General features: G+C 37.0%; 1 protein-coding gene across 1 annotated transcript in view; it reads left to right on the top strand.

The window, feature by feature from the left end:
- Positions 1 to 22,049, top strand: part of LOC115300234 (ATP-binding cassette sub-family A member 3-like) — a 123,769-nt gene that overhangs the window by 75,509 nt on the left and 26,211 nt on the right. The window contains exons 19-22 of the mRNA XM_029949882.1: positions 4,254 to 4,503; positions 4,657 to 4,865; positions 12,637 to 12,849; positions 15,688 to 15,858. Coding sequence (XP_029805742.1) covers positions 4,254 to 4,503; positions 4,657 to 4,865; positions 12,637 to 12,849; positions 15,688 to 15,858 — 843 coding nt within the window. The remainder of the gene's footprint in view (positions 1 to 4,253; positions 4,504 to 4,656; positions 4,866 to 12,636; positions 12,850 to 15,687; positions 15,859 to 22,049) is intronic.

Genomic DNA, 22,049 nt, shown 5'->3' on the forward strand with positions numbered 1-22,049 from the left:
GTGTCATGCTGAGTGAAGTAAGCCAGGCAGAGAAGGACAGAAACCATATGTTTGCACTCATAGGTCTAGCAGGAAAACAAGAGAGACCTAATGGAGAACCAGGGGGAACGGAGGAGGGAGAGAGAGTTGGGGAGAGAGAGGGATGCAGAACTTGAGAGACTATTGAAAGCTGAGAATGAACTGAGGGTTGGGGGGGAGGAGGGAGGGGGGAAGACAGGTGGTGGTGATGGTGGAGGGCACTTGAGGGGAAGAGCACTGGGTGTTGTATGGAAAACAATTTGACAATAAAATATTATGGAAAAAAAATAAAATAAAACTATTTGCGGGGTGCCTGGGTGGCTCAGTCCGTTAAGCATCCAGCTTCTGCTCAGGTGTTTTCAAGACCGCATTAGGCTCTGTGCGGACAGCTAGCTCAGGGCCTGTAGCCTGCTTCAGAGTCTATGTCTCCCTCTCTCTCTGACCCTCCCCGGCTCGCACTGTCTCTTTCTGTCTCTCAAAAATAAATCAGAAACATTGAAAAAAAAACACATTTGCAACAACATGGATGGAACTACAGAGTATTATTATGCTAAGTGAAATAAAGCAATCAGAGAAAGATACCATATTTCACTCATGTGGAATTTAAGAAAAAACAGATAAACATAGGGGAAGGGAAAGAAAAAGATAAAAACAGAGAAGGAAGCAAACCGTAAGGGTCTCATTGTTGTTTTAATTTGCCTTTGACATCCTTTCTTATGTTTATTGACATCTGTATATCATGTTAGGGGAAGGAATGTGTGTTCAAGTGTTTTGCTCATTTTCTAAGTGGATGGTGTTTTGTTTTTTAGTGTTGAGTTTTGAGAGTTCTTTATATATTTTCTCTTGTACTATTTATTATCTTTTCATTAATGGATTCTGCAGGATAAAAGTTTTTATGTGGTTCAAGTCCAATATATTCATTTTCTCATGGATTGGGTATTTGGTGTCAAGTCTAAAACTCAATGCCTGTTGAGGAGGGCACTTGTTGAGATGAGCACCTGGTGTTGTGTGTAAGAGATGAACCACAGGAATCTACCCCAAAAACCAAGAGCACACTTTACACACTCATTGCCTAGCCTTAGATCCTGAAATCTTAAATGTTTATTGTTATCTGAAAATTTTAGTTTTGCACCTTACATCTAAATTCATGATTCACTTGGCATTAATCTAATACATTTGAGATGTGGGTCAAGGTTAAATTTTGTACTTGTGGATGTCCAATTGCACCAATAACATTTGTTAAACTATGATATATCCATTTAATTTTTTCGCACCTTTATCAAAAATTAGTTGGGTGCATGTGAGCCTATTTTAGGATTCCCTTTTCTATTCCATTAACCTGTGTATCTGTTCCTTCATCAGTATCATGCTTGATATCTGGTACACTGATTCCTCCACTTTTATTATCTAAGCTTTCTTAGTTCCTTTGCTTCCATTTAAATTAAAAAAAATTTTAATGTTTATTTTTGAGAGAGAGAGAGTCAAAGTGCGAGCAGGGGAGGGGCAGAGAGCGAGGAGGACACAGAATCTGAAGCAGTGTACAGGCACTGAGCTGTCAGCACAGTCATGACCTGAGCTGAAGTCGGATACTTAACTGACTGAGCCTCCCTAGTACCCCTCCATTTAAATTTTAGAATAAGCTTGTCTATAAATACAAAAATCAATTTTTGGAATTTTGACAAGATTTGATCAAATCTGTTTATCAATTTGTGGAGAAGTGACATCTTTACTGCATTGGATAGTCCAATCCATGAACACAATTGATTTATTTAGAATTCCATGAAAAACATTTTTCTTTCATCATTGTTGCATACATTTCATCATACATGTCCTGTACATATTTTGTTAAATTTACACCTAAGTATTAAAGTTTTTTAGCAAATATAATTGTTATTGTATTTTTAATTTTGGTGTCTATATGTTCATTTTGGTGTGTAGAAAACAATTGATTTTTGTATGTTTATTTCATATCTTGCAACCTTGATTAATTCATGTATTAGTTTAACATTTTTTCTGTGTGAATTCCTTTAGATTTTCTTGGACAATCATGTCACCTGCACATCATAGCAGTTTTATTTCTTCTTTTTTGATCTGTACGTCTCTTATTTCCTATTTATGCTTTACTGCACTGGGTAGAATGTCTAGTACAATGTTGAATCAGGGTGGTGAGAGTGGGCATTCTTTCCTTTCTTCCAGTTTTAGGGGTAGAGTAGGCAGTCTTTTGTTGAAAGTATAATCTTAGCTGTAGAGATTTTTTAGATGTTCTATATAAAAGTGAGGAAGTTCAGCTCTAGAACTTTCTTTTTCAGAGTTGTTTTTTTCATGACTGATTACTGAGTTTTGTCAGATTTTTTTTCTGTATAGATTGATATGATTACTAATGATTTTTCTTCTTCAGCTTAGAATATAGTAGATAACATTGATTGAGTTTTAAATGTTGAACCAGCCTTGAATCTTTGGAATAGACCCCACTTGATCAGAGTTGTAATTATTTTTATGCATTGCTGAATTTTATTGGTAGTATTTTGTTAAGGGGTGTTACATTATATTTGTGAAGGATATTGGTCTATAACTTTCCTTTTTTTTAGTGCTATCTTTTATTATTTTTCTATCAGAGCAATACTAACTTGATAAAAAGAATTCAGTAATACTCCCTCCTCCTATATTTTCTGAAAGATATTGTGTATAATTAGTGTTGATTCATCCTTAAACATTTTGTAGAAGTTTCCAGTGAAAACATCTAGACCCTAGAGATTTCTTTTGGGAGGAATTTTTAATTTATGAGTTAAATTTCCTTAAGAATTACAATTATTTGAATGACCTATATCATACTAGGAGAATTGTTGTAGTTTGTGCATTTAGAGGAAGTATTCTATATCATCTAAATTGTCAAATGTACATAAAGTTTTTCACAGTATTCCTTTATCGCCCTTTTGATATCTGTAGGATCTGTATTGATTTCCCCTGTGTCATTTTTATATTGGTAATTTATGTCTTCTGTTTCCCATTCTCTTTATCACTATGCTTTTAGCTGGGTATTTTCTAATCAACCTGTCTTCCAGTTGCCTGTCAACTCTTTATTTGTATCCAACCTGCTATGAGTCATACATTGAATTTTTTTAAATTTTTAAGTGTTTGTTTATTTTTGAGAGGGGGTAGGGGCAGATAGAGAGGGAGACACAGAATCTGAAGCAGACTTCAGGCTCTGAGCTGTCAGCACAGAACCTAACGTGGGCCTCAAACTGACAAACCGCAAGATCAAGACCTGAGCCAAAATTGGATGCTTAACTGACTAAGCCACCCAGGTGCCCCATATATGTTGAATTCTTAATTGTCACTGATGTGTTTTTTCACTTCTAACATCAATATTTGATTCTTTCTGTGAACGCCAGTTCTCTGATAAATTTTCTGTCTCTAATACCTATTTTATATGTGGATCTATTTCTGTTATCTGTGCTTTTTCTGGGTTATGTTTTTTAGTATAATTAGTAATTTTTTAATTGAATGCCAAATACTATATATGAAAATGATATGATTCTACTTGAGATTGTCTTCTCCAGAGGAGATTTAATTTAGATTCTGAGAGATAGTGAACTTAAGGGAAGATCTAAATCTTTGAGACTGGGTGGAAATTTTTATAAGAACTGATGTATATCTTACTCACTCTTACTCTTATGGTATAGCCCTTCAGGGGACCCACTGAAAGCTTTAAGATTTGCCAATTAATGCATTCCATCAATTATAAATCTAAAAATGCCTTAAAGAAAAAAGGAGTATAGAATTTTTGGCTCACTTCAATGCATTTCCATTCCTTCTAGGAACTTAGCTCCCAAATGTTGATTGTATTTTTAGATATCTGTACCTTCAAAGAGGTGATTTATTGATTCTTTTAATCCAGAGTATTATCTTCCCAGTGGAAGGTTCTTTCTACTTAAGCAAGAAAATCTGTAAGTGGAACTACTTATGGATTTCTTTGAGATAGATAGAAGTTTATACCATGTTGCCTGTGTTTTCTCAATGAAGTAGAAATCTAGGTTCTAGGCTATGAAGTGAGAGTGCTTGGAATTTAATGACGGAACAGAGTGCTTGAGGAGAATGGCAAATGTTTGAAATAATTATTACGAGAAAATTGAAAGGGATGAGAACCAAGTAAAATTATTTGTTCCTTTTCCCAACATATGTTGTAGATGATCTCTTTTGTAAATAAACTGATCAACATCATTCCCTCATCCTAGGTGACCTGCTGAAATACTTAATGGAAAATGAAGATTGTATTCATTTATGCATTGTTGCATTTTCTGTTGAGGTGAAGACAGATAAAATAATACTTACTGGTCTTTTCAACAATCAAGCATATCATTCACCATCTCTGACCCTGTCAATATTAGACAACATTCTTCTCATGACCATTGCCGGCTCTAACGCTTCTTTAACAGTCTCCAATAAACCTCAGCCATACCCTAGACATAAAAAACAAAGTTCAACGTATGTTATTCTTTTTATTAAAATTTTATATTTTAAATGCATCTCTCCTACCCTATATGATTACATTTAGATAATTAAAAATACCTATTGATAGAAATTTATGTGTCTGCTGTACTGAGTTTCTGATATAGCTATTTTTTGTTTCTTCTTCAGATTGTCAAATGGATTCCAGGTGGCCTTAAATATACATTTTGGTATGGCTCTTTTGATCAGTGGCTTTTGTCTCCTGACAGTAACTGAACGAGTCACTAAGGCAAAGCACATCCAATTTTTGAGTGGGGTTTATGTCCCTGTATACTGGCTTTCTGCTCTACTGTGGGATTTCATCATCTTCTTTATTACCTGCTGCTTACTACTAGTAAGTATTAGATACAGCTTCTTGATTGTTCATTTTCTTTCTGTACCCCATGAAAAATTCCTATTTTCTAATTATTTAACTTAAAATGTAACTGTATTTAGAGATAGGACCTTCAAAGAGGTGATTCAGTTAAAGTGAAGTAGATAGGGTAGGTCCTAATCCAATCTGACTGGTATCCTTTATAAGAAGAGGATATTTCAACATACAAAGAAATGCAAGGAGTGTGCATGCACATAGTAAAGGACCATATGAGGACACAGCCAATAAGTGGCTATTTGCAAGCCAAGGAGAAAGATCTTAGAAAAACCAACCCTAAGAGGAAATGGCGGCAGAGCAAGAGGATGCTAGGCTCATCTCCTCCCACGAACACAACTTGATAACTATCAAATCATTCTAAATACCCCAGAAATCAACTTAAAGACTGACAGAACTAACTCCACAACTAAAGGGAGAGAAGAAGCATTCTCCCTACCTCACAGAAGGTAGGAAGTGTGGAGATGGTTTAGGGGAGAAACAGATAGCAGGTGCTGTGGATGGAGCCAGGGTCACCGAGAAGGGTGAGAGAGAGGAGAGCACACAGGGGAATGCACAAGGGAAGTGTTTCCCCCAAATCCATTGGCTGGGGAAAGAGTGAGTTCTGGTAACCAGCAGGGCTTAAATCCTGGAGTTTTATGTCAGGGGGCTTGGCTGGGATAGAGCCCTGAAGTCACTCTCCTGCTTCTGGAGAGAATGCAGACAAACAGCCTACGGGCAGATGATGTGGAAGAAGTAATCTGAAGAATGCCTGGGGCACACAGGGGTGGGATTATTTGCTGTTCTTGAGGGCATCCCTGACAGGTGGCATTCATGGAGATGCCTCTCCAGGGACAAAGGAGGTGGCTGGCCCCATTTTCCTCCACCACCCCCTTGGCTTAGACACAGAGCCACCTGGAAGAAGTGCGGTGCTGACAACGGGTGACTAACTTGCTGATACCAAGCCCCACACCCCTGTGCTCTAGCTGGAGTGCTCTTCTCAGTCCAGTTTGCCTTGGTCCAGCGTGGTGGGCCCCTGCCCTCGAAGACCAGCCAAGCCCTTGTCCACTCTATGTCTCTAAAACCTGGAATGTTAAAGGTCAGCAGGCTGACTGACGTAGAGCCCAGAGGACACTGTACTGCTCCTTGGAAAGAAGGCAGGAACAATCCAGAGGCAGACAGCATGGAAAAAGCAATCTGAAAAACACCTGGGACACACAGTGGGGAGACTGTTCGCTCGTCCAGTAGTGCTTCTCTGAGAGGCAACATTCACAGAAACACCTCTCTGGGGACAAAGGAGGTGGCAGGTGCCATTTCATTCACCTGCCCCTCATCGTAACACACAGCCACCTGAGGGAAGTGACACAGCACTGACACACAGGCTGCCTAACCTGCTTGCAAGTCCCATGTCCCTGTGCTTCAGCAGGACTGCCCTTCTCCATCAAGCATGTCTCAGTCCCAGCGCAGTGGGTCCCTTCCCCAGAAGACCAGCAGAAACCCCTCACCACACCATATCTCCCAACTAGAGAGTTCTGCAGGGCTTCAGTTCTAGTAGAAGTAGTATCAGGTCTCATTTAATAAGCAGACTAGAGCACACCTATTAAAACTCACCACACTTTGGCCAAGGACCAAACAGTGCCCACTGCAGGCAAGGGGAGCCTGTGCAGACAACTGGCCTGAGGGGTAGAACAGCCATAACACAGCACAGAGTGCATCCCACACACACCAGAGACAGTAAAGCGCCAGACTCTGGACGCTATCTGACCTCTCCTTCCTAAAGCCATTTAGTCTCAGGAATAAGAAACATAATAGGCTTTTCTAACACAGAGAAGGCAGGAGAGACTTGGAGAAAAATGCCAAGATGGAGGAATTCATCCCAAATGAAAGAACAAGTTAAGGCCACAGCCAGAGATCTAAGTGAGACAGATAAAAGTAACATGCCTGATGGAGAATTTAAAGCAACAATCATAAGGATATTTGCTTGGCTTGTGAAAAGAATGGAAGACATCAGGGAGACCCTTACCACAGAGATAAAAGAGTTAAAAAAAAGCCTGTCAGAAATAATGCAATGACTGAGATTGGAAACAGGCTTGATGCAGTGAACAGTGGACTGGAAGAAGCAGAGGAATGAATAGTGATATAAAAGACAAAATAGTGGAAAATAATGAAAATTAACAAAAGAGAGAAGAATCGTGGAACATAAGAATAAACTTAGGAAACTGAATGACTCTATCAAATGTTATAACACTTGTATTATAGGAGTCCCAGAAGAAGAAGAGAGAGAAAAGGGTACAGAAAATTTGAGGAAATAATAGCTCATAATTTCCCTAGTCTGAGGAAGGAAACACCAAAATCCAGGAGGCACAGAGAACTCCCAAAAAAATCAACAAAAGCAGACCAACACCAAGATATATTATAATCAAATTTGCAAAATAAAATGCTAAAGAAAAAAATCTCAAATGCAGCTAGACTTCAAAGACTTCAAAAGAAGTCCTTAACTTACAAGGGAAGACCCATAAGACTAGCTGTAGATCTCTTAACAGAATCATGACAAGACAGAAGGGAGTAACATGATATATTCAACATGCTGAATGGGAAAAAGCTGCAGCCAAGAATACTCTATCCAGGAAGGCTATCATTCAGAATAGAAAGAGACATAGAGTTTTCCAAACAAAAGTTAGTGTTTGTACTACTAAACCAGTCTTGCAAGAAATATTAAGAGGGACTCTTTGAGTGGAAAGGAGAGACCAAAAATCACAAAGGCAAGAAAGGATCAGAGAAAATCTCCAGAAACAATAGAACAAATAATAAAATGGCATTAAATACATATCTATCAATAATTATTCTGAATATAAATGGACTAAATGCTCCAATCAAAAGATACAGGGTGTCATAATGGATTAAAAGAAAAAGACCCATCTCTCTGCTGCCTACAAAAGACTCTTTTATTTTATTTATTTTTTGAATGAGAGAGAGAGAGAGAGGGCACAAGTGAATGAGTGGCAGAGAAAGAGAGAGAGAATCCCAGGAGGGTCAGAAGGAGGAGAGGGAGAGAGAAAGAGAGAAGGAGAAAGAGAGAGAGAGAGAGAGAGAGAGAGAGAGAGAGAGAGAGAGAAGTGGGTCTCCCCTGAAGTGGGGCTCATGTTTTTTGTGTTTTTTTTACCCAAAGTGGGGCTCAAGCTCTCTGGAATTGGGGCTCTTGCTCACCTGATGTGGAACCCAAACTCAAGAATCTGAGCCTGAGCCCAAGTAAGATGCTTAATGAGTGAACCACCCAGGGCCCAAGAGGCTTGTTTTAGAGCTAAAGACACAAGCAAATTGAAAGTGAAGGGATCAAGAAACATTAATTATGTAAATGGACCTCAAGAGTAAGCTGAGGTAGCAATACTTATATCTGACAAATTAGACACTAAGCCAAAGACTGTAATGAGATGAAGAAGGGCACTCTATCATAATAAAGGGGACAGTCCAACAAGAAGATCTGATAATTGTAAATATCTATGCATCCAACAAGAAAGCACCAAAATATATTAAAAAATAACAAACAAGAAATTCACTGATAATAAGACAGTAATAATAGGAGATGTTAACACCCCACTGACATCAATGTACAGGTGAACTAAACAGAATCAACAAGAACACAATGGTTGTGAATAACAGTATACCAGATGGACTAAATAGATATAATCAGAGTTGAAGGGGAAGGGGGAGGGGGGGAAAGAGGTGGTGGTGATGGTGGAGGGCACTTATGGGGAAGAGCACTGGGTGTTGTATGGAAAACAATTTGACAATAAAATATTATGGGGGAAAAAAAAGAATAGTCTATCCTAAAACAGCAGAATGCATACTCTTTTCTAATGCACACGGAACATTCTCCAGAATAGATCACATAGTAGGACACAAGTCAGGCCTCAACAAACATAAGAAGGTTGAGATCATACTGTGTATATTTTCTGACGACGACTCTACGGAACTTGATGTCAACTACAAGATAAAATTTGGAAAGACCACAAATACGTGGAGGTTAAACAACATGCTACTAAACTATAAACGGGGAAATCAGGAAAATCAAAGAAGAAATTAAGAGAAATACATGGAAACAAATAAAAATGAAAACACAACAGTCCAAAACCTTTGGGGTACAGCGAAAGCAGTCCTAAGAGGGAAGTATATAGCACTACAACAAAACTAAAAGGCAACCCATGCAACAGGAAGAGTATTTGCAAATGACATATCTGATAAAGGGTTAGTACCCCCAACCTATAAAGAACTTATTAAACTCAACACCCAAAAAACAAATAATCATATTAAAAATGTTTTTTTTTAACATTTATTCCTATTTTGAGAAACAGACTGTGTGAGCAGGGGAAGGATAGAGAGAGAAGGAAAGACAGAATCCAAAGCAGGCTCCAGGCTCTGAGCTGTCAGCACAGAGCCTGACACGGGCCTCAAACTCATGAAGTGTGAGATCATGACCTGAGCCAAAATCGGATGTTTAACCGACTGAGCCAGCCAGGTGCCCCCAAATAATCCAATTTAAAAATGGGCAGAAGACATGAATAGACGTGTGAAAAGATGTTTAATATCACTCAATATCAGGGAAACACGAAACTACAGTGAGATATCACCTCACACTTGTCAGAATGGCTAAAATCGACATCATGAGGAGCAACAGGTATTGGCAAAGATGTGTGGGAAGGGAAACCCTCCTTCACTGTTGGTAAGAAACAGTATGGAGTTTCCTCAAAAAGTTAAAAATAGAACTACCCCTACAATCCAGCAACCCAGAGGATTAAATAATGCTGATTCAAAGGGGTACATGCACCCCCACTGTTTATAGCAGCATTATCTACAGTAGCCAAATTATGAATACAGCTCAAGTGTTTGGAATGGAATATTACGGAATATTATTCAGCCATCAAAAGAATGATATATTGCCATTTGCAATGACATGGATGGAGCTAGAGGGTACTATGCTAAGTGAACTAAGCCAAAAAAAGGCATATAATACCATTCATATGATTTCACTCATATGTAGAATTTAAGAAACAAAACAAATGAGCATAGAGGGGAAAAAAGAGAGAGAGGCAAACTAAGAAACAGACTCTTAACTATAGCTAACAAACTGATGGTTACCAGAGGGGAGGTAGGTGAAGGGATGAGTGAAATCAGTGATGGAGATTAAAGAGTGCACTTGTGATGAGCACTTGTTGTATGAAGTGTTGAATCACTAAATCATACACCTGAAATATTACACTGTGTGTTAACTGGAATTTAAATAAAACCTTTTAAAAATTGCCTAAATATATTATGACACATTTATATAAAGGAATGATACTGAACTACTAAGAACTACTAGCAAAGTATATTTTTCTTATAAAAAGCCTTAAGTAATCAAAAATTTAGCCCATTATAAGAAAAAATATGTAAGTGCATGCAGTTAAAATAATCTGAAGTGATACGTGTTCACATTTTAATGGTGAAGTTCTTCGAGCTGTGAACTTTGAGTATTTTTGTATTTTCTTTATTATGCATATGTGCATTTTCTAGTTTTTCTACATTGAACATTCTCTATTTCTGTAATTAGAAAAACATGCTTGAATAAAATTTTGTAGAAATATTAATGAGAGAGAAAAGGATAGAAAAAACTAACTCTTCTGGCATCTTAATCTTGGACTTCCAGCCTCTAGAACTGTGAGAAAATAAATTTGTTGCATAAGCCACCAGTCCACACTATTTTTTATGGCAGCCCTAACAAACTACTACAGTGATGAAACATTGGAAGCAACCCATTATCAATCAAAAGTAAAACTCAAGGGAATCTTCTACAGCAATGATAAAGAGTGAACTACAGTTGCATTCATCACATGAATGAATCTCACAAACATAGTGCTGAGTGTAAGAATCCAGATTCAAAATATATATATTGTGTAATTACATTCATAAAAAGTTCAAAATACAGTTAATACATATTTTAGTATTTAGGAATGTATGCATATCATACTATTAAGAAATGTAAAGAAGTATTGAGAAAAGTCAGAATGGTGGTTACTTTTACAGGAGTTGAAGGAGTTCATGATTCATTTCTTTTGAGTACTGGTGTGGTGGTTGCCTGCCATGGTTTGTGATAATAAAATGTGATGTTTTATGCACTATTTGGGGCATGTGTTACATTTCATAATAAAGAAGTTGAAATATTTACTTGAAAACTTTGCATATTTATCTATAGCTCAATTTGGGTAGAATCTACGTGTTCACATTGCGCTGTCTTCTTTTCCACGAACAGAATATATTACTGATGCACGTTGGAATTCAACTTTTCCTTGAAATAACTTATGATTTGTGACTCTCAAGGATTTTAAGCCTTAAAACACAGAGATTTCTAGATCAGCCCAACTTTTATTTGACTACCTCATTGTATTTATTCTGTTGAAGTTTACAGAATGCTCATTCAGAAACAAACCAACCGTAGCCACAGATACTGGATCTAATTAACTATGACCTACTAATCCTTCCTATTGCTATTGCTACCACCAAAAGGGTATCAGTCATCAATTGCATAACTATTCCTAGCTTAACTGTATTATTTGCTGCTTGGTTGTCCTGCTATGTAATTGTGTAACTGCCTAAAGAGACGATGCTGACATTTGTGGAGAAACTGCACTTACTAACTGATGAGATACAGATTTCTAGAAATCTGTTTGCTTTAACAACTACCATCTTCCATTCAGTTTAGGTACCTCTAATTTTGTGCTTCAGGGTCTGTTTTTAAATTCCAGTGTTCATAGAGGCACTTTCTACAGTAGCCAAATCATGGAAAGAACCTAAATGTCCATCACCTGATGAATGGATAAAGAAGATGTGTTTATGTATGTTTATATATATATACACACTATGAAGTATTCATGGCAATGAGAAAGAATGAAATCTGGCCACTTGTAGCAAAGTGGATGGGATGGACCTTGAGGGTGTCATGCTAAGCGAAATAAGTCAGGTGAAGAAGGACAGATACCATATGCTTGCACTCACAGGTCTAACAGGAGAAACCTAACAGAGGACCAGAGGGAGGGGAAGGGGGAAAGAGAATTGGGGAGAGAAAGGGACACAAATCATGAGAGACTACTGAGTACTGAAAATGAACCCAAGGGCTGAAGGGGGAGGGGGCAGGGGAAGGGCATCGTGGTAATGGAGGAGGGCCTTATGGGGAAGAGCACTGGGTGTTTTATGGAAACCAATTTAACAATAAACTATTAAAAAATAAATACATTTCAATTAGAAAAAAGTAAGAAAGAGGCCCCAGAGTTGCTTGGGTGGATGTGATAGGAGTAGGGGAATAGAATGGGAACTGGAGACCTGGTTTAAAGGTATGATAGGTAATATATATAACCAGAGATAAAAATCTTCAGAGAAATAGACTCTCTAGAGAAATAATCTACTTTCTGAGAAAAGTGAGAGTTCACATTATTGGGGGAAAGTATACTGACTTTGCTTGTTAATTAAAAAATCATTCCAAGTAGAAAAAACATAAAGGGAATTATACTGGTTCTGCTCATTGAACTGTCCTCTGGTGAAACAGAGGTAGAAGTATCTTACTTCATGCTCCTAGGCTAAAGACCTTTTTAGAGGCTGATTTAATTAATGAATATTTCCATGCTAAATAGTGATGGGACTTGCTATCTCCTTCTCTAAACATTCTGGCTTGCATAATTTTGGCCCTTCCCCTTCACCTTGCCTTATCTCTGTGTCCTCTGTGTTTCAGGGAGTATTCAAATTCTGCCAATTGGATATTTACATCACAGATTACCATTTTCTGGACACATTGCTGATCTTCATGCTATATGGCTGGTCTGCCATTCCCCTCATGTACCTGCTGAGTTTCTTGTTTACTAGAAGTACTTCGGCCTACATCAAACTTGTCCTATTCAACTACCTTTCAGGCATTTTCAGTCTCCTCATAGATGCCACGATTCGATTCGGTAAGCATGGGGGCTTCACAAAATTTATCTTTCCCCAGAAGGCAGCAGTAAGTAAATAAATAAACAGGAATGGACTGAAGACATGAGTAGATAATTAAGTTCACAGTTTGGGGGAAACCCTCTACTCCTGTAAGCCCATAAAATTATTTTTGAGTGCCTCTGATAGCTGGGCACTGTACTAGAGCTGGGATCCTCATGCTGAAGTGATAGGACTGAACTTGACCTGCAGGTCTTTGACAAAATTCCTCCTCTCTATCCCCACCTACAGTAACTCCATCACATGACCTAAAAAATCTGTTTTGCAACAGATATGATAAATTTTAGGAGCATTTGTCCTGAGACTCATTTGTGAGAGAGAGAGAGAGAGAGAGCAGCTTTCTTCTTTGAAGGGCAGGCCTCACAAAGTTGGAATAAATTCTATCTCAACTATATGAGGCCATTATTATCTTTAAAAATGTTATTCCTTGATGTTATGGCAGTTCATAGTGAGGTGAAGAGAGGGAAGAAAGGAATCTTGAATTCTTGGGAAAGGCTAACAGTTTTGTTCAAGGAGCTTTCATTGTGTGGGTGTCCTTCCCTAATTCAGTGAAAGGGTACAAGTGCATGAGGGTCCTAACAAGATTTTCCAGGAAGAAAATCTGTATATGCATCTGAGATGCATATAATTACCTAAGCCAGTTTTCCTTCCTTCCAGGCCTGCTTTTATTATTCTTGAATTTGTATCTCCTCATTTTCCTTCTCTGATTTTGAGATTCGGGGAGATATTCACTAAAATGGTCACTGTTGAAAATAGAATTGTGGATTCACCCTCTACTGTGCATTTCAGCTGGCCCCAACACTTCCCCCACATCCTCCTTCTCTGTCGTTGCTCCACAAACATGTCTCCCATCTTGTTCCTTAGCCCTTCACTGGTCACAAAAGAATTGCCTGTAACTTCCTTTGAGAATGAATCGTTCATATGCATAAGACTTAAGCCTCTGCAGAGCAGATGAAAAAAAAAACTTGTTAACAGACCTTACCACTCATTTTCACATAGGAATACCCAAATTATGGAAAGCGAATGTCTGTATTTTTGCAGATGTGTACAAAGACAAGTGTTTGGACACATATTTTATGATGTGAGGAAGACTCACCTGAAAGCATTTGAGTTTCTGAGCCCTAATCTAAAATGAAGTAATTATTGAAAGATATGTATTTATTGCCGTTTATTATTTGCTTTCTGGTTGTTTCTCAAGTTTATCTCCAATCTTTTCTTGTCTTTCTCTCTTTCATCTTTTCCTGATTTTCTTTAGTGATATATTTGGAGTTCTTTCTCTTTATTCTTTGCATATTTATTAGTGGTTTTCGATATACGGTTGCCATTAGGGTTTTTATATAAACTCTCCTGCATGTAGCAGTCCGTATTAAAGCACTGTCTGTTTAACTTTGAACCCATTCCTTTCTCTTCTCCCCATGTTTTAGGTATATTTTATCATATCCTTTTTTGTGAAATTAAATACAACTTAAGATTAATTCCAGGGGAGCCTGGGTGGCTCAGTCAATTAAACATCAGACTTCGGCTCATATCATGATCTCATGGATGGCCGGTGGGTTTGAGCCGTGCTTCAGGCTCTGTGCTGACAGCTCAGAGCCTGGAGCCTGCTTCAGATTCTGTGTCTCCCTCTCTCTCTGACCCTCCCCAGCTTGCATTCTGTCTCTCTCTCTCTCAAATATAAATAAACATTAAAATATTTTAAAAAATAAAATTAAAGAGGCGCCTGGGTGGCTAAGTCGGTTAAGTGTCCGACTTTGGCTCAGGTCAGATCTCACGTTCGTGAGTTCGAGCCCCGCATCAGGCTCTGTGCTGACAGCTAGCTCAGAGCCTGGAGCCTGCTTCCGGTTCTGTGTCCCCTTCTCTCTCTGCCCCTCCCCCTTTCATGCTCTGTCTCTCTCTGTATCAAAAATAAATAAAACATTAAAAAAATAAAATTAAATAAAAAATAAAATTCATTCCATAGCCACACTATTCACATGTCAAGTCCTCAGAAGCCACATGTGTATAATGGTGCAGCTACGGAGCTCTTCCATATTTATAAAAAGATAATGTTGGTGTATATAATTAGCGCCATTTTTGGCATCTGCTCAATTAGTCAATATCCTGAATTTTTCAGTCTGAATCAATTATTTGTCTCTATCAACTCAAAATCTACCCATGACAGAATCACCATGGCTTGGGCACTTGAAGATTTGCTTCGTGGCCATCTCTTTTTGTCCAACATGTCTTCTATGAAGTTTCTGTTTAGACTGGCCTATTATCCTCTTTCTAAAAAAACTGAATTCATTACAAAATTTTATATTGTCATTTAATAAATTAAGCATATTCGTTCATATCTCCAGGAACTTAGTCTCTAATAATTGTTCAAATCAAATGCATTCTTTATAGAAAGTATAGTCTGGTTCCCTTGAAGATTTTTCTCTTCTCAAACATGTCATATTTTCCTCATCTCTTCCCTACTGTTGAATTCTAAGCTATATCTCTGACCTCTACTTTACTCCCTTAGTTGATAAATTAGGATTAGAAATGTAAAAAATAGTAGTGGTTTCCTATCCACATCAGGTGCCAATAAATCATATCACATTGACACCCACTTCACCAAAGAGACTTTTCAGAACTATGCAATTATCAACACCAACTGTGTTGCTGGATGTTGACCAGAACAAACTTTTTGGGTAGTAATTAGTATTCTTCAAACATAATAATTTGTTTTTTAATTCCCGAGTCTGTTTTAGTCACCCTTGGGAGATTTGTTGTCCTAAGGATAGTTCATTTCCTATAACCTAATTTTATCATCTTTTTAGAAGTTCAACATAAGATGTCAAAAGCCACCAGAGACTTCATACTTAATCTATTACTGCTCTTTCCCAATTACAACCTTGCAAAGTGCATCGATGACTATTTTACTTTCTACCAGATAAAGAAATGGTGCTCTGGAAATAAACCTCCTGTCTACCTGAATTGCAGTAAAGAAAGTAAGTATCATTAATCTTAAAGGAAAGACTGCCAATAATGTTTCCAGCAAAAATGGGTTTATTGGGGAATGGGAGAGAATTGCAATACAAGACAAGCAAGTTACAGCAAACCATAGGCAAGTCTCACAAACATTATTATTTTAGAGAAGAGCATTATTTAGGAGGAAAGAGGAAATTGGGAGGGGTCCATTGGGGAGAGAAGCAAGAGTTCAGGGTGATGATGGTTTCTCATGGGCTCAGCTGCAGGGATGGTCAGTTTCTTATAGGAGATACAATGTACTTTTTTGTTGTTGTTGGGGCCTGCAATCTATGATTCTTTCCTATTAAGGATTCTTCTGATGGGTGTACAATTGACAATTCTTATAATTGACAAGTGGCAAGGTTTGAGAGTTCTGCCTGCTGGCCTCCTGATTCCACCTTAGTGAGGCTTCCCTTTATTAATTTTCACAGTTTTCTTGGAGTCCCTAAGCCTAAAAAATTAGTCTCAGGCTTAGCCTATGAGACATGTGGAGAATTAGCCCTTATTTCAAAGGAGAGAGTCAGGACACATATTCAATACATAAGTCATTTTATAGGGCTGGAAGAAAGCCTTTGTAAAAATAAAACCTCAAAAACAAAGCCAACTTAAGTTTAAAGTAGTCATCAGATGTAAGCATAAGAGCAACGAATAATCAACCACATAGTAACTACATTATTTTAAATTGTCAAAACCTCAAGTTTTGTTTTTATACTCACTTTGAGGAAAGTGATTGTGCCCTAGGCCACATAGCTTTTGTGGTCCAGAACTGAGATTCACAGCTATGTTCCCTCATTGCATAATGCATTTCATCTTTGGGAAAGAATCTCCATGGGAAGAATTTGTATGATACTTACTTTTGTTACTTCTAACTACTTTCACCACTCATAAGCACCCACACTCATATGAAGAAATGGATAAAACCCATTCTCCAGTGTCTAATATAGTATCTGCACAGAGATGCTATAAAAATAAATAAATAAATAAATGTCAGGATGTGGTGATTTGGATGGTAAAGAGCAGTACAATAGAGAAAAGAGCCAGAAAGGAGAGTAAGAGAAAGGAGAACAATGTTGCTGATTCCTCAGAAAGAGTGAACATTTACTTTAACTGTAGAAATCCCCATGGTGGTGCTGCCTGGGTGGCTCAGTTTGTTAAGCATCTGACTCCTGGTATCAGCTCAGGTCTTGATCGTAGGGTCATGAGTCCAAGCACTGGGTGCCATGCTGGGCATGGAGCTTACTAAAATTAAAAAATTAAAAAATAAGAAAGAAAAAGAAAAAAAGGAAGGAAGGAAGAAGAAGAAATCCTCATGGTGGCACTGTATCATTTATTAGATAATTTTGGAAATATCTTATTTTGGTGAAAGTGGGCAGAATGAGAAGGACGGGAATACTTAGTAGCAAACCAGATCCTACCTAGAGTAGTAGTTGATGACCTCAAAGGGAAGGTCAGTATTCACAACTGTAAACTGTATGGCAATACACTTTAGCAGATGGGATGAGATGGAAATAAAATTGAAGAGAAACATTTCATGTAAAATCTAGTGACATGGAAAGTCACATATTACTGAGTCTCTGTAGAAGCAGGGACTGTTTTATACAGTAATGCAGAAGCATTCCAGTTTCTCCATATCCAAAACAACAATTGTTATTTTCAATTTGTTTTGATTACAGTCTCTCTAGGAGTTATGTAGTTGTATCACACCGTGTTTCAATCTGCATTTCTCTAATGACCAGTGAGTTTTGAACATCTTTTAATGTGCCTGTTGTCAATTTGTATACCTTTTTCATAGAAATGTCTATTCAAGTTCTTTGCTCATTTGAAATTGGGTAATTGGTCTTTATATATTCTGGGAAATAGACCCTTCTTATATGGGTTGTAAATATTTTCTCCCATTCTGAGAGCTATCATTTCACTGTCTAGCTAGTGTCCTTTAATACACAGTAGTGTGCCATTTTGATGGAGTCTAGTTTATTCTTTTTTTATATATACTTTAGGTATCTCTTGTCTAATCAGAGGTCACAGAGATTTACTCAGTGTTTCTTCCTAGAAGGTTTATAGTTTTAGCTGTTACAGTTGGGTGTTTGATCCTTTATTCGTTGATTTCTGTATATAGTGTGAGACAGGGTTCCAACTTTGATTCTTCTACACATGGATATCCAGTTCTTTCAGGACCATTTGTTAAAAAGACTATTCATTTCCTCCACTTAATTAACATGGTGCTCCTGTTGAAACCAGTTGACCTCAGAAGCATGGGTTAATTTCTGAACTCTCAAGTGTATTTCATTGATCTGTATGTCTGTCCTTGTTTCAGAATCACCCCCATCATGATTACTTTAGCTTTGTGGTAGGCGTTGACATTGGAACTTGGCTATGTCTTGATATTTATTTTGCAATTCCTTATGCATTTAAGAATTCCCTTTTTCGGGGGTGGGGGACACCTGGGTGGCTCAGTCGGTTAAGTGTTCAACTCTTGATTTTGGTTCAAGTCATGATCTCATGATCTGATCTCACGATCACTGACAGTGCAGAGCCTGCTTGGGATTCTCTCCCTCTCTCTCCAGTCCTCCCCTGTTTGTGCTCTCTCTCTCAAAATAAATAAATAAACTTAAAAAAAAAAGAATTCCCTTTTTTTAAGATACAAAAAACAAATCTAGTAGGATTTAAACAAATTTTATTTTATTTTTTTCTTAGAGAGAGGAAGAGAGTATTCATGTATGCATGTGCGAGCAAAGGAAGAACAGAGGGAAAGAGAGAGAGAGAATCTTAAGCAGGCTCCACAGCCAGTGTGGAGCCCATCATAGGACTCGATCTCACAACACTGGAATCATGACCTGAGCTGAAATCGAGTCAGACACTTAACTGATTGAGCCACGCAGGCACCCTAGAATCTACTAGGACTTTTATTGACATTGCTTTAATTCTATGTAACAATTTTGAGAGATTTAATATCTTTGTAATTGTGATTGTACAATCTATGAACTTGGTACATTCCTTTGCTTATTTAGTTTTAGCCATCCATCTATTTACTTGGTTTAAAGGTATTACAGATATGTTGTTAACACTATTCCTACATTATCTTTTGATGCTGTTATAAACAGTATCACTTTTGAAGAATCATTTTTTATTGTTTCTTGCTGATACAGAGAAATAAAGTTGAAAGAGCTCATTTTTTGTATTAAACTCCCTAAATTATTCTATTAACTTTAACAACTTATGAATAGATTATTTTTCATTTTCAGTGGTATGCTCAAAGCAGTTGCTAATAAAGACACTACTTTTACTGCTTTGTTAAGGACATATAATTTGGATATAATCAAAGTAGTGATCCGGACATCCACTTTCACTCCAATTTCAGAGAGAACATCATCCCTGATACTGATTATAGGCCCTATTTCACCCAGCTTTGATGAGTCAGAACTGAGATGCAAAGGGATCCTAGGGGCTTTTTAAAAATTTTTTTTAATTTATTTTTGATACAGAGAGAGACAGAGCATGAGAGGGGGAGGGGCAGAGAGAGAAGGAGACACAGAACTGGAAGCAGGCTCCAGGCTCTGAGCTAGCTGTCAGCACAGAGCCCGATGCGAGGCTTGAACCCACGAACATGAGATCTGACCTGAGCCAAAGTCAGAGGCTCAACTGACTGAGCCACCCAGGCACCCTGGGATCCTAGTTTTTGAATTAAGAAAGTTTTTTTTCTATCCTGTGTTTAGTAAATATTTTTTTTAAATCATAAAAACTGTTCAGTTTTATTTAAGCTTCTGTTGAGGTGGGCAAATAGTATTTCTGTGTTTTACTGAATTATATATTTTGTTGAATTACAAAAACTGATTTTCTAATGTTAAATAATAAAAATATTAGACTGAATAATTACACATGAAAGTTATTGATCATGTTTTGTAAATAAAGATGGATATATTTGGGTGTCCTATTAATAATTGGGGAGAGAAACTGAGTTTTTGTAGAATCCTTTTATTCTACCTAAATTTTCAAAATGGAGTAAATTTGTTTATAATATCTGCTGGTATTTTTTTAACACTTGTGAATTCTATAGAACTTATCATTTTCATTTATGATATTCTGAATTTTTTCCACCTACATTTTTTCTTGATAAATCTTACCAAAGTTTTATCAATTATTTTAGTCTTTTCAAGAAACAAGTTTCAAGGGCACCTGGGTAGCTCAGTCAGTCACGTGTCTGACTCGATTTCAGCTCAGGTCATGATGCAACAGCCATGAGATCAAGCGTCACATCTGACTTTGTGCTGGGTATGGAGCCTGCTTAAGATTCTCTTCCTCTCTGTCCCTCTCCTGCTTGGTCTCTCTTCTCTTTCTCTCAAAAATAAAAAAACAAGCTTTCCATTTTGTTGATTCTTCTTATTGCAAGTTTGTTGTCAAAATTATCAATTTAAGTTCCTTATTATTTTCTACATTTCCCATTTGGGGGGATTAATTTTCTAACATCGTAAGATGGATTCTTAAACCATTTCTTGCCAGCCTGTGTCCTTTTCATGATAATGATGGATCTCAGTGGAGTTTAGAAAGTTTGTATTTTTCTTGCTTAGATTTTTTTAACTTCTTTTTTCTGTGAGTTGATTTCGCATAACTTTTATAAAATTCTCATCTTGGGAAGACACCATTTTTGAGAAAAACAACTTAGAAGATGGAATTATCCATTAGAAGCTTGATGATATGCAAAAATAAGGAAAATATAGCAATAATGGACGGTACTGCGGAAACAGAAGGTTATCAGGCAATCGGAAAACTATCCACGTCACCACCGCACTACCATCAGCAGGACATTTATGAAAGAATTACATTTCACTCTGCCAACAGATATCCTTTCATAAACTAAGCAACCAAGGAATCAGCCCAAACTCCTCACCACTCCATGAAATTATTGTTTTGATGGTTCATGAAAATTCCCAATTTACAACAAAGATAACCAACATTCATATAAAGCTAGTATGGCAAGACAAAAATAAAAATAACAGATACTAGAAAATAAAATTTAAAGAACCACAGAATTACTTAGAAATATACCTGTGGTGGGGTGACATGTGGGGAGCAAATATGGCTAAACATTAACGTAGTTGATACTAGGTGGAGGGAATGGTCTTTTATTAGTATTTCAATTTTGCTTTATGTTTGAAAAAAAATTTTCGATGATAACACAGGGAAAACACACTCCAGTAGACTACACAGCACAGAGCATGATACTATTCCTATAAAGTTCATATTTAAGAATTAAAATTTCACTTACTTACAATACAACTTTATATATTTACACATTTCATATATACATATGTATATGCATATGTATATATATATATATATAAAATGATCTACTTGTATTTAAATAAAACAGGAATGCAGAATACAATTCATCATAGTGGTTACCCGTGGAAGATGGAAAAATATGAAGGAGCATATAAGTATTTTAAAATTATTTTATAAACTCTTAATTTGGATCCTGGGTTCATAGATTCTATTATGATATTATGCTTTAAATTGATACATATGTAGCATATGATATGTATGAATCAAGTATTTCTTCTTTAATATTCTAAAGTACGAGGAATGGAAAAGGTGAAATAATACTAGATTTGATGGTCTAAGCTGGAATCTCAAAGGATCCCCTGATAAATTATTAGGCTTTATAAGCCTAATACATTGTGGTTGATTAATGCAAAATAAATACAAACAAGACATTCAATTGCATTTCTATACATCAATTGCAAACATATAAAATATGGCTGTTAACCATGGAACAATTTCAGCAAGAAAATAAGGTAGGATTGGATTTGTAACTGAAACTATAAACTGATAAGGTGAATCTATTTTGATAAAAATAAATAATGGATAGAAGAAAATTCTCCATAGAGTTTCAATCAATGTAGATATTCCAACCTCTAGTAGGAAGAGGATAACTTCCCACTCCTTATTTGTGGGATGTATATTTTTACTTCCTTCCAGAGAATAGAGAGTACAGAAAGGGAGGGGAGGGATTAACTTTACAGCAGAGAAAGCTGACAAACACAATCTCAACCAGGTGATCAAGGTCAACATTAACAGTGACAAGTGTGTACGTTTTGTTGTTGTTGCAATAAAAATGTCTTTTTACTTCTGAGTTTCCTCCCCCAAATCCATAATCCCAGTCTAATAATGAAGA

This window comes from Suricata suricatta, chromosome 8, assembly GCF_006229205.1.
Source record: "Suricata suricatta isolate VVHF042 chromosome 8, meerkat_22Aug2017_6uvM2_HiC, whole genome shotgun sequence".
Lineage (NCBI taxonomy): Eukaryota > Metazoa > Chordata > Mammalia > Carnivora > Herpestidae > Suricata > Suricata suricatta.